General features: G+C 39.4%; 1 protein-coding gene across 1 annotated transcript in view; it reads right to left on the reverse strand.

Annotated features, from left to right (window-relative positions):
- Positions 1-1787: 1787 nt before the first annotated feature.
- The window catches only part of IL21 (interleukin 21), a 43367-nt gene continuing 29893 nt past the window's right edge, over positions 1788-15261 (reverse strand). Inside the window, exons 5-6 of the mRNA XM_086611969.1 lie at positions 7025-7190; positions 1788-1888 (exon numbers count right to left, since the gene is read on the reverse strand). Coding sequence (XP_086468095.1) covers positions 1788-1888; positions 7025-7190 — 267 coding nt within the window. The remainder of the gene's footprint in view (positions 1889-7024; positions 7191-15261) is intronic.

The raw sequence follows: 15261 nt of genomic DNA on the forward strand, positions 1-15261 counted from the left end.
AGTGGTTTGCTGACATGATGGTATCAGCCGCCCTGACAATTCTGCCTTTGAATAAATCTGTATCCAAATTGTCTTCGTCTCTTTTTTTTTTTTAAATTATGTTTTTCTTACTTGCATACTTTCATTGAAGTACTATCTGTCAGATTTTAACAAACCAGTAGTTCAGTGTGTGCTCAGGGCTCATGTGCTGTCAGAGATGGGTATCTTTTTCGGATGAGAGTATGCTGATGTGCTGTAACTTTTAAATGCAGTAATATTTATCTCTATATGGTGTTGGACTTCTGCACGGGTAAGATTTCAGTGATTACCCTCAATCTGAGCTCACATTTTTTACTGGGCAAGGAATTACTTAGGGTTTTATTCAGAGGCAGAGCTATTTAAGTAGCCCTCTCAGCTTCTTCACAGAGTTAATTGCATTTTAACAGGAAGTGAAATTACTCCTTTAAATTGCCTTGGAATCTTACAGGATAAAGTAGTGCTGCCAATGCTGAACCCCCAAAATCCTGCCTTTAAAAAATATTGAGGCAAGTACTGACTGTAGGTTTTTTAGTTTGGTTTGGTTTTGGTTTTAATGCACAATTATGGAAAGTTTGTTGATTTACATGTCATTTTCTTTCTAAATAAAACAGCATTACACTAAAACAACATTATAAGAAAAACACTGTAAAATGCACCATAGCTGGAAAGCTTTAAGGAACACTTGAAAAGCCTCACTTAAATTTTCAAGGAAGATTAATTTGCAATAAAGCAAATTCATTAAAGGGGAACAATACTTGTGGAGCTGGGAAGGGAGAAGAATGTTTGTGTCTGGCTGTTGTTTTAGTGGATTGTTTGTATTTTTTATAGTGCTTGTTCCTAATGTAAAGAATACGGGCTCTCTTAGAAAATGAGTAAAAAAGTAAATGACACACACCAGCTAAACCCCTGATGTGTACAACTTCAAAGTCTGGAAAAGTTTTTACATAGGATCTGACTCCTCTCAGTTTAGGCTCTTATTTTTTGTGTCTTTCTGAACTGAAAGCTTGCATCTCTTTTGCAAACCTGACGACTGGAGAGAAGTTTTGGTTTCATTGAGGTATTGGGCATTTTGTTGATCAAGGTGCTGGTCTCCTTTCTCCATCACCAGAACAAAGTCGTGTTCAGCTAGAGTCACTGTGAATGTCTTGTCTGGTACGCTTGAGTTCATGTGCAGGTGTTTTCGGACTCCTACTATAGTAGTATGCTTTTACAAGATTACTGTCAGTAGAGTCATCAGAACTGCAGCAGAGTTCATGTGTCTGATGAAGGTGATAACCATCAATTTGTGATCGCGATCTGTTGATTTAACTCTTCGTAGCTGTGTTCTAGGCCCATTTTAAAGAATTTTGAATAGTAGAGGTTGTCTTCTGTTTGCAGATCTCATAGGTCTAAGCAATAACCTGTAGAAAGTAAGCCTTTAGTATTGTTACTCGGCTCAGTAGGGAGACTCATGTAAACCTGTTGAAGCAAAGATTTGAATGAAGGGTTGAGTGACAGTTGTTTTTCATTTGATTTTAGGCCATCAAAAGGAGACAGCCACCTCTTTCCTTCTTCAGGCTTTTCTCAGTCTTTCTCTTCAGTCAAGCAGTAGCAGAGGTTCATGATCCTGCCTTCATTTAAGAAATGGAAAATTAATTTTATTGAAGGTGTTAGGCTAGTCACAAAAGACTGAAAGTTAAAAAGGCACTAAACCGTGAGTTTAATACACCCTGTAAAATGGAGCACTTGCTTCCCAAGTCTCTGTGATCCTGAAACTTAAAATCTCTAACCTATTGCATAGGTGACTGCTGCGTTTTCTGTTGAGCAAGAACAACCATGGCAATATCTGAGTTACAGCCAGTAATCCATGTTTCCATGTTTTTAATAGATACTACAAGCAGAACATTTCTCAGATAAATGCAGTGGATTCCATAATGTATCAGCATTTAAATATAGGAGTGAAACGATGGCTATGCTTATAAGGAAAGATGAGAAAAAGCAGGAGAAAGCATTAAATGTTTTTTCTTTATTGCTTGCTTCTGATGGGATTTTAGCATGAATGTTGCTGATTCGCCAATACGCGTGATATCACTGCAATGATAAAGGGTGATGCAGGAAAGTATCCTTTGGATGGCTTGTGCACCAAGAGCAAAGGAAGCAAGGCATAAAAGAGGAAGCAAGGAGTTGCCATATTGGATTAGTGTAGTGGTTTTAACCAGTTGAATATTGTCCCTAATTAGGGCAAGTACCCACTGTTTCAGGAGAAAGTGTCAAAAAAACCCAAAGTGAGTAATTCTTAGAGTAAATTTTTCCTGCAAGAATATCAGTGGGGTGTGTTTTGTTTTGTTTTTTTTTTTTTAAGAAAGGCTTTTGGTTTTAGATGGTTAAATAGAATGATCCGAAAATAGTTGACGACTGGGAATCTCTTCACAAAACGTATGTCTTAAGTAATTTTTCATTGAAAGGACCAACATTAAGAGAGAACACTTAAAAAAAAAAAAGTTCTAATAATTATAAACTAACCTGTTGACATAATTTATATAATTAGCATTGGCTAAGCGCATTCTCCCTAACAGTGTAGTGAGATCTCATAGCATAGTCTCTCCCCTCTATGTATTTAGACAGTCATGAATGTGCCTTGCACCCAGCTGTGTGGCCTGGTTTTCATTTTAGAGAAGTGGTGTCTTACTACACATGTCTTCTCAGTCCATGTTTTCCAATGCAAGTCATCATTGCACCATATGCCTCTTAGATGCATTTGATTTCTGTTGGTATATGAAACACGTACAACCAAAGATCATGGTGATTGTTTATCTCCACTCACTAGTAACAAGAACAAGCAACAACAAAAACAAAGGATGAGGGGAGGGATCTGAAGAACTAGAGGCTGATCAGTGTCACCACAGTGCCTGGGAAGTTACCAAGCAAGTCTTTGAGGACTTGAAGGACAAGGAGACTGGCTGTGGACCAGTACGGATTTACCAAAGAGCACCTTCTGCGTTACCAGCCTGATTGCCTTCTGTAATTATGTGATTGGTTCTGTGAATGAAGGGAGAGCAGTGGATGTTGCTTATGTCAGCTTTAGCAAGTAGAGTTGCTGATGATAACCTTTCGAGATTGTGGAGATAGGGGCTCGATAGGAGGATGCCAGAGTGAGTGAAAAAAACAGCTAGACCATGAGATTCAAAGGGCAGTGATCGACCAGTTGCAGCCTGTAGAGATCTTGGGGTGTTTGCAGTAGGCATCTCTGGTGGTGCAGGTGTTGAGGAGGTAGACAGGCTCTTCTCTTGGCCCTTTTATATTAACAGTTGGTGGTACCTGCTAATGATCCCATTAACTGGTTTTATGTGTATATAGAATGGCCAACAGATTTTTATGGACTTTTTATAGGTCAATATTTTTGTAGTCGCGCTAGTGTGGTGACCAAACATGCAAAATGTGCAAAAATATGTATATGGCAGAGAGGGATCATTTGATGTCTGTCTGAATTGCATTCGAGCATTACAGTAATAGTCTTCAAGAAGTTAGTTTTTATACAGTCATAATTATTAGTATGGAGGTTGCTACATAATTTTCTCAGAACAGACATCTGAAATGACTAAAAAGTCAGGTAACAGTATGTGATAAATGTTGACAATCCGTAATTTTTTCCTTTAATTGTTGGCCATTGTAAATATAAATATAACTCAGTTAGGACATTAAAAGAAGAAGAGCTGCTTCATTACATGTGAAAAAGAGCAACAGAAACTTTAAAAAAAAAGTTATTTTTAGAAAGTAAACTTACTAAGGTTATGAACTTCAGGGTCAGTGTTTTTGGTTTATGGTAAAATTTGGGGTGATTGCAAGTCTGAATGAGAAAATTAATTACTGAGAGAGTTATAGCTTAATATAAAGTAAGTAGAGTTGAATAATAAAGAGTAAGGATTAGGACTTGATGTAATACAGGTTAAGATTGTGTGCTGTATTTACAGAGGAAATAGTTGAATTTTTGCAAGATTTCGGGGTGAACCTGAATGACTTCTTTCTGTGTAGGTATTCTGTGTATCTGCATTAGGTCCAGCATGTGTTTACAATGATGTTAGTCCTGTTTGTTTGGGTTTTTTTTCCCTTTTGTATCCAAATGGATTTTGTAAGAGCTGTCTCCACGGTAAGTGTGGCCAGTATCAAAACTGCAGTCACCAAATTTCCTCTTAGTTGAATGTACACCAAACTTCCTAAAAGTGTTCCTGATATACCCACAAAATAATAAAAGTGTTAACCTCTACTAGTTTTGTTTCACACCTCTTTTTAGTAGAGACCAATACAACCACTGCTGATGAGATGCAGTTCTGTGCGTTTGGCCCATTGATTTTGTTGGCATGTGGGTGGAAAACTGAATAAGTCCTTCAAGTTGTTGTTCTTTATGATTTCCAGGAAGAAATATGTGTTCCGGACCTAGATGTTGTGCATTTCTCTGCTTAGGAAAAGGGAAAGCAAAATGGAGGTGTTCTGAAGAGAGGAAACAGAATCAGAGCATTGTTCTTGAGCGATGTCATGATGGGTTAACTGTTACTGGTGCAGTGTGATAGGGAGGAACTACATAGTGAAAGTGTCATGAACCTGCTGGATTTTTTGCAAAGGTTTTTTCTTAAGTTGTGGTGTTGTTACTTGTTGTAATGTAGACTGAAACTCTCAAATACTTAAGTGGCATTCTAGGTATGTTATGTTTAGGAGTAAGCATTGATGGCGTGAAAACTGTTTGGCCACCAATATAAGACCACCATCCTGGTGGGCCTAAGACAAAGAGGTGCTTAGTTGTGGCTGGAAAGAAACTGAGATCTGGCAAACACTCTAGGTAGCTCAAATTGGAACAGTATTTGTTTTCATTTTGGAATGGAGGAAGTCACTTCAGGGGTAGGGACGCTCTGAAGTGAGAGATAACGGTGCATTCTTCCATACTTTCCTTTCAAAAGCCATTAAATACTTTTGTGTTTTCAGGGCAGAATCAATCAATGTGCTGGATGATGAGGGGTATCAAAAGTTTAAGAAATTCCCATGTAATAGCCAGTAAGCAAACCCACATGAAAACCTGTTGAGCCATTTACTACCACTGTGCAAACTCTGACCTTCATTTCTCCTTCAGATACTTCAGGAACATATCACAGACTACTTTTTGATTTGCTCTAGAGAAATTTTAAGTTACTGTGCTAAAGTACACGGTTACTGCATCTTATCTCAAGTGAAACACTGGGTGACAGAGAGCTCACAGCTCTATTCTTAAGTACTGCCTGTTGTGTAACAAAAGTACACAGCTAGGAAAGGCTGTAATGGTAATTCTGGAAGTGGAACTTCATATGCCTTTATTGAGTGCCAATGACTGCTGCCATCATGCATTTGCAAAACCAGACAGGTTGGGACAGGTGAGCTTAGCAAAACACTATCTGATCTCTAAATCAAAGAGAAGATGAGTCGTCATTCACCCACCAACACCAAGTGTCCTGGAAATACAAAATGGTGGATGACTTCATCTCTTACCTAAATAAGACCTGTCTTTGACACATTACTTTGTAAGAAACTCATGCGTTCCTTTAAAAACGTGTTGGCAGTTTAAGGTTCCAGTACTAAATCTATCCAGTAGATAGATTTAGTGCCTTTTCAGGGGAATTTACCTGAGCTGCAGGCTGAGTGTCTTTGCGCAGATTGCTAGCAAACACCAACTGGCTTTTTTGGATGGATTCACAAGTATCGTAGCTTTTCAGCCCTGCAGAGTTTTAACTGGAGGAAATACAATTGCCTGATACTATTGCTTTGGCTAGTGCTCCTCTCCCTGGCTTCTCAGCCTTCCTGTTTGCACAGGCTAAAACCTGAGAAATTCTCAGATCATCATCTTGTTCATTTTAAAGCTTGCATTTTTTCACTGTATCTTTCAACTGCTGTTGTGATCCCTCTGGGATGTCTGGATGGTTGGTGTAGGCCCTCCTGTACGTATGTCTCTTGACAGATTGGGTGCCTGCCGCGTTGTGATGCAGTGTCATTTAATGAGAGCAGCACTAAGATAGGGATTCAGTTCTCGTGCTCTCTTCTTTGTCTGAAGGTACAGTTACTTGAGTGTATTTAGGTATAAACTTTAATTAAACAAAAATCCACCTTCTTTCAGCATACAGCGTGTTGAATAAATGTTGGCTTTTAAGGCAGTGCTATCTTGTCTCAGGATGATAACCACAATGCTGTTTAACTTCAGAGCAGGCATTCGCACACCAAAAAAATCAAAAATCCTCCCTGTTGGTGTGCATTTGGTTTTTTTTTTCCTCCCATCATACACTGTGTTATAGGGGACTGAATATGAAGTTTTCTATGTCAGATCTTGGTCAATTTGAGAATCAGCCACAGGGGGAATCCTCTCTGCGTTTCTGTTGCTCAGGTTTTACAAACAGGCTTTAACAGGCAGGCTGCGTGTTTCAGCTCTGCAGTTACCTGTCTGGGAAGACTAGTGCCATCAGGTGTTCTTTTGTTTGTTTGTTTTTTCTTTTTCATTTTAGCTATCGGAGAAAAAACCTGAAGGCAAAGGATTTCTGATTTTCAAAGGATTTCTGGTTTTGCAGTGGGGAAGAGGCTGGTATATACATTGGCAAACTAAGTTGTTGCCAAACTGTTCTCAGCCTCTGGATTTAAATGTACGGTGAAACGGAAGTTGAAATTCTCCTACTAGGTCAAAAGGCCAGTGTCAGTTTATAACAAGACAGGATGTTAACAAACCACGAACGAAGAACATTGTTTTGCTTTACTGAATGCTATGATAATGCACGTGCTACGCAGATGGCCTAGATTCATCACTAGACAGGGCCAAAAAATTGAGGTACAATCTCAGCGCTGGCTGGCGGTAATGACAGCTCGAAATTGTATATGGGCATTTTTGAGACCATATACCTGTTCTCTTCAAGTTCAGTTTCTTGATTCCATTTTCTTTTTGCTCACTTTTCCCACTTGCTTCAGATTGGTCGTGTGGGATTTACTGGGGAGGGGCAGGGGCTTCCCCACACGTACTTACTTTGCCCCCTGTCATACCCACAGCCAGTGTTAACGTTCATGTACTTCCTGTAGATCCTGCATTCCTGGTTGAGTGTTGCAAGCATTAGTCTCTGATCAAACACTTCTGTGGCACTATGTTCCTCTTTTTCTGTCCGTGTTAGCCAACCCTTCTGTCTGTAGAGACCCTGTGGAATTTTGTGGAGTTCTGTTGAAGATGCAAAGGTTTTGTTTTGAAATAGTCTAAACAACAACATTGGGAGGAGAATAACAGTTTATTTTCCTTACATTCTGGAGCTAAGCTACATCAGCTGGGTCCATTTAATTCAGTTCTTTCTGCAGAGGTGGCCGTAATCAGAATCTTAGGTTATATGATATTCCTGAGTACTTTCCCAAATGCCAGCTGTCCTCAGCTTGGAGGAATTAATCAGTCGGAAGCAGTTCCTTTGTATTGACTAACCCAAAACATATGTCCATGCCCTGCCTTGAACCATGAAAACTCTTAGCATCCACAGCATAAATGGTTAGCAAGTTCCACAGATCTACCTACTGTGGCTTTGCTTGTTTGATCCTGGTTCCTGCTAGGTTTATTTGATGGTATTACCTTTCAGTACTTGTACTGGAAGAGGCAGTGAGTCTTCCTGTCTGCCTGTGCTATGACACTCAAAATCACGTGGAACTTTGTCCACAAGAATTGCCTCTAGGCTGTCTCTCCTGTCCTGCTTGTTTGTTGTACAGAAACAGAAATTTGGTTGTTATTGTTGCTCGTCCTTGAGCCCTTTGAAGTTCTGCTGTTCTGCTTTGGAAATGAAGGGACTGCAACTGATATTTTTCTTTTGTTTTGTTTTAATACAGTTGCATGATACTATTCTCTAGTTTGTTCTGTGGTACTTTGTTTATAGTTCCTGATATCAGATTTTCTACTTTAACATAGGCTGCGCACTGAGCTGACATTGGCTTGGCAACTCCAAGACCTTGTTTCTAATTGCTAATTGTGAGATTTAAGGCCATCTCTTGTTTTTTTTTCCTTGCACATTGTATTATGCTTTCTTTGAAGCTTCTCAGATTCTCAGCAGCACACTGGTATTTTAAAGCAAATAGGTTTTAACAATTGAAAAATCCCTGTATCACAGAATGTTAGGGATTGGAAGGGACCTCAAAGGATCATCTAGTCCAATCCCCCTGCCGGAGCAGGACCACCTAGACCAGATCACACAAGAACACGTCCAGGCAGGTTTTGAACATCTCCAGAGAAGGAGACTCCACAACCTCTCTATCATATCATTCCAAGTCTGGCTATAATATGTCATTGTCAAATAGGTGACTTACACCAAATATTTATTTCTCACATCCTTGATTGCTTAAGGAATCGCACAAACTCGTTTTATCTCTGTAGTGTTTGGGCTTGCTTTCATGGTAGTGCTAGCATCAGCTCCAGTGTTGCTCTTCCTTTAGTTCTAATCCATATACTCCTGAAAAAATTGTGTGGGGTGGTGTGCTTTCTTCTTTCAGTCATCTTGAAATATGTCAAAACCTGGAAGCAGCATCCTTTTTGAATGAAGACTTTATCTAGATGCACATGAAAAATACATGCTTCTCTTCACTTGCCAATAGTATTTCACAAATCTCTTATATCTTTTATTTGCTGCTGAAAGATTCCCTTCTGTTTAGTGGTAAGTGATGCTTGTTACAGCCACTATGCAAGTGGTTTATTGTACAAGTTGAGGCCGATAGCATTTCTTAACTTTTATGCTGTGTTTGTCACAGTTGTTGAAAGATTTTGCTTGCGGTTATCCTGACTCCAGAAAGAGTTTGGTGGACTCTTTAGAATTAGTTGGGTATTTCCTTCAGCAAAAAATATCACAACTGCTATTTAGAGAGAATAGTAAAGTTTTGATTTGTCATTTAAGTAATTTGTCGTTCTGTGTAAGGAAGTGTGACAGTGAATCTGGTTTCTTAGCATGTAATTTTAGGAATTTTTGTATTGAAATAACAACTGAAAAGGTGATGTCATCTCAACTTTTTCCAAGGTCAGGGGTAGAAGGAATTCCATTTTCACTGCTCTTGTTCAGTGATGTATATAATAGTCATAAAGAGATTTTTTTACATGTGAACCTATGGTTTGTGGGCTCTAAGGACTTACTATTTTCTGGGTGTCTGAAAGGTATGTTCTTGCTCATTTTTCTGGTCTGCTCAATACAACTAAATAGTGTGTGTGACACCAAGTGCCATTAGCCACAACTTGAACTGTGGACAAATGAGACTGTTGTCAAGACAGCTGATTTGTAATTAAGGCAGCTTTCCATTGTGACTTCTGATAACTATGACTTAACTATGACATTGAACATGGAGGGGAAAGGTTGGCTTTGCCTGTGGTGATGAATAGGTTGGTCTTGCTCCCTGCTTAGTTTTCAAAGCAAAGAAGCACACCCTCATTAAATATACTTTCAGTGGATGGACAATGGCAGGAAAGAGATCTTCATCCTTAAAATGAAGATGTTTATCTAAGTAAGAGGCCAGTGGTGTACGAGCCCCTTCTTCTGAATTCTAAGTACTGAATATGCACACCTACATGCAGGGTTGTGTTCAGACACTCAAGCATAGGTGGTTACTTGTTCCTGCTGTGCATTCAAAGCCTAAAATGTGGAAGACTATACAAGAGTAGAGTGTTTCTTGTATGCCATGTTTCTTCTTAAGGGTTTTTTGAATGGAACACAGTAGTGACTAAATATGGTATTTGCTGGGAAAGAAATCGATCCCTTAGTCTTTGTCATGCAGTGTCTCGAAATACTGGACAGTGTGATCTTTTTCTCTCTGTGCATTTGAAATTCATTCTTAGAGGAACAAAGTGAGGAAATAGTAGTAAATATCAAATGTGTCTTGAGCCCTTAACAGAGTTTTAAGGCTTCTTAGGAAAGGATTGGGCATATCCTTATTTCAGTTGCCATGAGGAAGATGAGTCTATGCAGTAGCTCTACCCAGGCAAAAAACAAGATTTCTTCGTGCTTTGCTCATTTTCCTTGCCTGTTACACGTTGTCCTGGTTTTAGCTGGGACAGTTAGCTCTTCTTTTTAGCAACTAGAAGAGCCCCGTGTTTTGGTTTTACTCAGAGGCTCGCTCTGAGAAGAATGTTGATAGCAAGCTGGTGTTTGTGGTTGGACGTGAGACTCCAAGGACTTTTCAGTGTGCCGGAGTGCAGAAGCACGGTGGGATAAGGGGGAGCATAGCCGGGACAAGGAGGACACGATTCCCCTTGTGATTTGTGGTGGAACTTAAGATTGAGGGCCAAACTGGCCAATTAGTATTAGGTTAATGGGGCCATCACTGATGAAGGTACTTGGTTGGGCCTTCCACCTACTCTCTACAGACGGAAGCAAGCTACCATCTGTCCAGCACATCATAGCTAAGCTATTCTGTTTGAATATAGAGGGTAGTTTAGATGCCAGTTGGGGATGTCAAGTAAGACTTCAGCTCATACTCAACAGAAAGTCCTCTGTTAAAATAACTTTGTTTGAATTAGGTCTTAGTGGCCTAAAACTAAGGAGGATTTGAAAAATTATCCTGATGTTACATGGATAGAATGTAGCTGGTGCCGATCAGGAAGGCTGCCTTGGCATTACAGTAGTTCAGTGTGAATTTCACCTCAATACTCGGTATTAATCAGAAAGCAGAATGCTAGGTACTTCTAGGAAAGGAGAACAAAACTTTGCTGTGTAAATCTGAGGTGCACCCCCGTCTTTGAAAGTGTTTGTGGTTCTGGCCCCATGTTTGAACATAGATAATGGCAAAGCAAATGACCAACGGAATGAAAATGCAGGAGATGGCTAAGTAGACTCAAACTCTTCAAGCCAGAAGAGATGTGAATGAGGGAAGATGTTAGAGGCTTATAAACTCAGCAAGCTGACAGAGGGTAAAGAGGGAATATTTATTTAGTTGAACAAAAAAGAGTGAAACAAGCTGAGATGTTGATTTCCAAATTAAACGCAGGTTTTCTTCTTCCATCTTGGTGTAGTTAAGCAGAGGAACTCCTTGCTACAGGATGATGTGAGTACCAAAAGCTTACATAGTTTCATAAAGCTATTAGGTAAGTTTATAACTCCAGTAGTATTTTTATTCTTTTAAAAACAAAGGTGCTGCCTTTTATTCAAGAAGCTCTTAAACCACAAATCGTGAGTGACTCAGAGACTATGGAGAAGTTGTCTTCAATAGGTGTTCTCTGTTGGTCCTGTCAGACAAAATGTTAGACTCGGGAGACTTTTTTGAAAGAAGGTTGGAATGCATTATTTCTAGCTGTTGTTTGTAGCAGGACACTTTAGGAGGATTATGTCTTCGCCAGTCCTTAATGATATGAGTCAAGGAAACAAGAATACTGGATCAAAAGAGGAGGCTGTGGTTTATTTTTCACTTAGCCTAGATAGTGTGTAAAATTCTGCCTTGCAAGTATGTCCCTTCTGTCCCAAAGGCAACACGTGAGATTTGTGCTAGGGCCTTAGTCTTCTTGTAGTAGATTAATTAATTTATCAACTGTAGGAAAAAAAAAAAGAGAGAAAAAAAACCCCAACAAACAAAAAACCTCCAAACAACTAAAAGTTGCAATTTGCTTCAGTCTTAGGAGTAGGAGTTTTAAGGGATACATCATAGAAATAATTAAGACAAATGCAAATTTAATAGTGATTACAAGGGCAAATTTCCATACTAGTGCCCTGGCATGATGTGAATTCAAATGTAAAACTGAAGAAAAAATGTTTTTTGCTAGGAAAATCCTCTGTGGGTGTCAGTGGCTGATTCAGAGCTAAGGAGTGTTCCTGGTTCTTTCCCTTTCACTCATGTTGAAAATAACTTCATTACTAACATAGATGGAATAAAGCCATCTTTGGTCCTAGCACAAACACTGTAATAGACAAGCTGAATTTCATATGTTTCTGGAATGCTTTTTTACTATTAAAAATACTGTTCCCTGTCTAGATCACAGTTTTCGTGTTTGCTCTACGTTTGTTCCTATTTGGCACAGCAGTTCAGTGTCTAGTTTATTTTAAAACTGTAAGCTTTACATGAGTGTTGTGTTCCTTTATGTACAAAAAGGCACAAAATCAGTTGGTTTGGAATAAGGTCATCAGTAACAGTGATCAGAGCTAAATTTTTGTACTGCTCAAGGTCTCAATACTGTGTTTGCACTGTACCTTTTTTTGGATAACACTAAATACTTGATACACTGTCAATATGAAGCAGTATATGCAGTAGGTCAGAGGGTTATTTCTGAGACATTCTGCTTTTGCCATAATGATTAATTTTTTTTTGTAAATGGATTGATAAGCTTTTCGAGATAAGCATCTCTTTGCAGTGTGATGATACGGAAGCTGAAATTTCACCCAGCTGTTTCTGAAGTCCTGGCAGAAGCTAGCTAGCAGAAATAGCTTTTCTGCTGTTTGTATGACTTATGTTCTGGAGTACTTTTCTTTTGTAGGCTGACTGATTAGGACCACCGCGCTGTGCGTTTTGGATAGGATACAAGTTATGTCCTCCCCAGTCAGATTCCATTGACTTAACAAATCTTAAATTATCTTTGCTCACTTATGACATGGCACTGTTTGACTCGTAGTAGCGCTGGGAGCTGAAGAAGGCAAATCTTGCTGAATCAAACACCAGATAAAATGTTGCAGTTATTTTCTAGCTGTGATAATCGTGTGATGGAAGGAGTCGTGAGTGCTGTGTTCTGTTAGACAAACTGATGGAAGGGGGAAAACTGTTCAGCAGAGTCCTCTCATCAGGTTTTTGTTCACCTGTACCTGCCTGTGTGAAGTCCTGGGCAGATACTGAGGGCATATTGGGTTTAATGTAACATAAATTTTGCATACCCTTACATACAGAACAGTTGATGTGAACCAGGTAATGTGCATATTATCATCTCACAATCAAAGCTTCTTTGTATGTTTGCAATGACAGAGTGTTTTTCTTTTCAGATGTGTTCTATGATCCTGCGTTGCAGAGTATGAAAAATACTTTTGGATAGCCATGGATTTCTGGAGTCTGAGACCAAAGCAAATAGTGTCTGTAGTTCCTCTTTTCATTCAACCTTGTGTTGCTTTTGTCTGTTAGTTTCATTTTCAAAGCAAATATTGCTAGACAGCACAGCCTTAAAAAGAAAAAATGGTTTATGATTCTTGGGGTGAAGAAGAAATACAGCAGCTTCGGTACAGATCTCTCCATTTGTGTAATGAGTTGAGAGTTAAGACAATGTAGATATGAGAAAAAGCTGAAATTGAGGAGACAGCTCCTTCAGGTCCTGCTGTGCAGCCCCACTTTGTAGCATATTACTTGAGAGTTAGTCCAGACAAGGACAAGATGGTGCTGTGCCACTTCTCCTTAGTGTCAAGTAACACTTGGTTGCTGCTGCCCAGATACAATTGTTGATTGCTGACCTCTAGAGAAGATGTAGGAACCAAGAGAACTCAAGAAACCAGTTTCAGGAAGAACAAAGTACACCAATGAATGGGTATTTTCAGTAAACTAAATTTAAAATCAGTCATGGAATACAGTAAATGAAATAGTGATGCAGTTTTAATGAATTTAGCAGGAAGAATAGAATCTTAATAGGGAAATCTTGATGAGATTTTGGGATGCAAAGAACATTATCAGATGGGCAGCCTATCAGGAACAAAGTTTCAGAGGATGTTGTGGGGAAGCAAAGGTATTTTTTTGCCTGCAGAGGGAAATTGCCATACCCATCACAAAGTTAAGGCTGCATGAACCCGCTTTTGATGAAGAAACCTCTTACATAATTCTGCTCTTACAGCTGTGTTTTAAATGTGGCAAGAGGATATACGTAACCTGTTCCATTCTCTCTGGGCAGATAGACCTCAGTTTTATAAGCTTGTTTAAGCGCTCTCATCTCTCTTTGTGGTCACTTCTAGCTGTATACATGGTTCTGCACTTATGACCATTTTCCTTGATGTCTTTTTGACGTAACTTAGGGTAAAAGCCTTACTTTATCTTAAAACTGTTGAAAGGTCTGCAGAAGTCCTTTACCGTTACTGCTTCTCTAGTTTTCTTAATATGATTTCTGATTTGCTCTTTAGGCTAGCAGTACTCATTTTGGTCTGTTTGTAAAGCCCATGGGATAACAGGAACTTGGGCTCACATGTACGATTTGACACAGCCTAAAGGATGGGTTTGATTTGTTGCATATTTGAACAGTTGTTACTGGGCAGTTGCTGGGAGTTAAGGGCATTTGCTACTGGGTCATTAGAGAAGTTGATTCACACAGTTATTTCCACAGTTGTACTGAGGTCATTCTGTACTCTTTTCTGCGATGAAATAACAAGTGTGTTTACCTTTTATTTTTGTGTACGTTGCCAGTTTTGCTCATTTGCAACTACTCTGTGACCCAGCTTACCTTGTTCCCTTGCTTGAGGAAGGCTTTAACTAGCCACAGGAATAGTAAAAGGAGTCTGTTAGTGTTAACTAAGTATTAACGGAGTACAGAAGAGCAATGGAACATGTGTTTGTGAGATTGAAAATAAGCTTGTCATGTCTAATGTCTAGAGCAGAGACCGATGAGAAATAGGTAGGTTAGCAGTTAGCTGTGCATTGTGTTTTTTACAAGCTTTGCGCAAAGCGGGGAGCTTTGAGGCTGAGCTGGAGAAGGTTGGGAGGTGTCCTCATAGATACGAACGCCTAAAAAAAGACTTCTACCAAATGATTCATCTGCTTGGAATAGCAGTATCTAGGATATGCTGCGCACCTAGTTCTGGGGAAAGTAGAAAGTATACAAAAAATTACAATTAAACAGTTACCTTAACAGAAAATAAAAATTATACATCGTAGTATGGTAACAGCATATTTCATAAATTAAGTCCTGTAGTATGTGGTAATTTTAAAAGAGTCCGACCCCTGGGCTCTGCGTGTCTGCCCCAGCCACGTCATGACCCCGTGCTCGTGCAAGACCCATATGTGCGTCACCTTCCCTCCTGTACCTTGGTTTTCTCAGAAAGGAAATGCAGTTGCGTGGGCTGGAAAGGAGATGCTGTGCATTCTAGCTAGGTTGTGATCTGGACGATTAGTATAGCACCCGTGTCAGCTCACACCTATCTCTCAGTCTAAATGGAGAAATAAGAAACTACAGTGTAGTTCTTCCCTTTAGTGCCTAAAGAGCATCGAAAATGCCCTGAAAAATTGGTGGATCTTGATAGAAGCAAGTTTTTCCAAGATTTGTGTTGGAATGAGGGGAGTACATTTCTATGATACTAAGCCAGTTAGGAG

The sequence above is a fragment of the Tauraco erythrolophus genome, chromosome 5 (genome assembly GCF_009769465.1).
Source record: "Tauraco erythrolophus isolate bTauEry1 chromosome 5, bTauEry1.pri, whole genome shotgun sequence".
Classification (NCBI taxonomy): Eukaryota; Metazoa; Chordata; class Aves; order Musophagiformes; family Musophagidae; genus Tauraco; species Tauraco erythrolophus.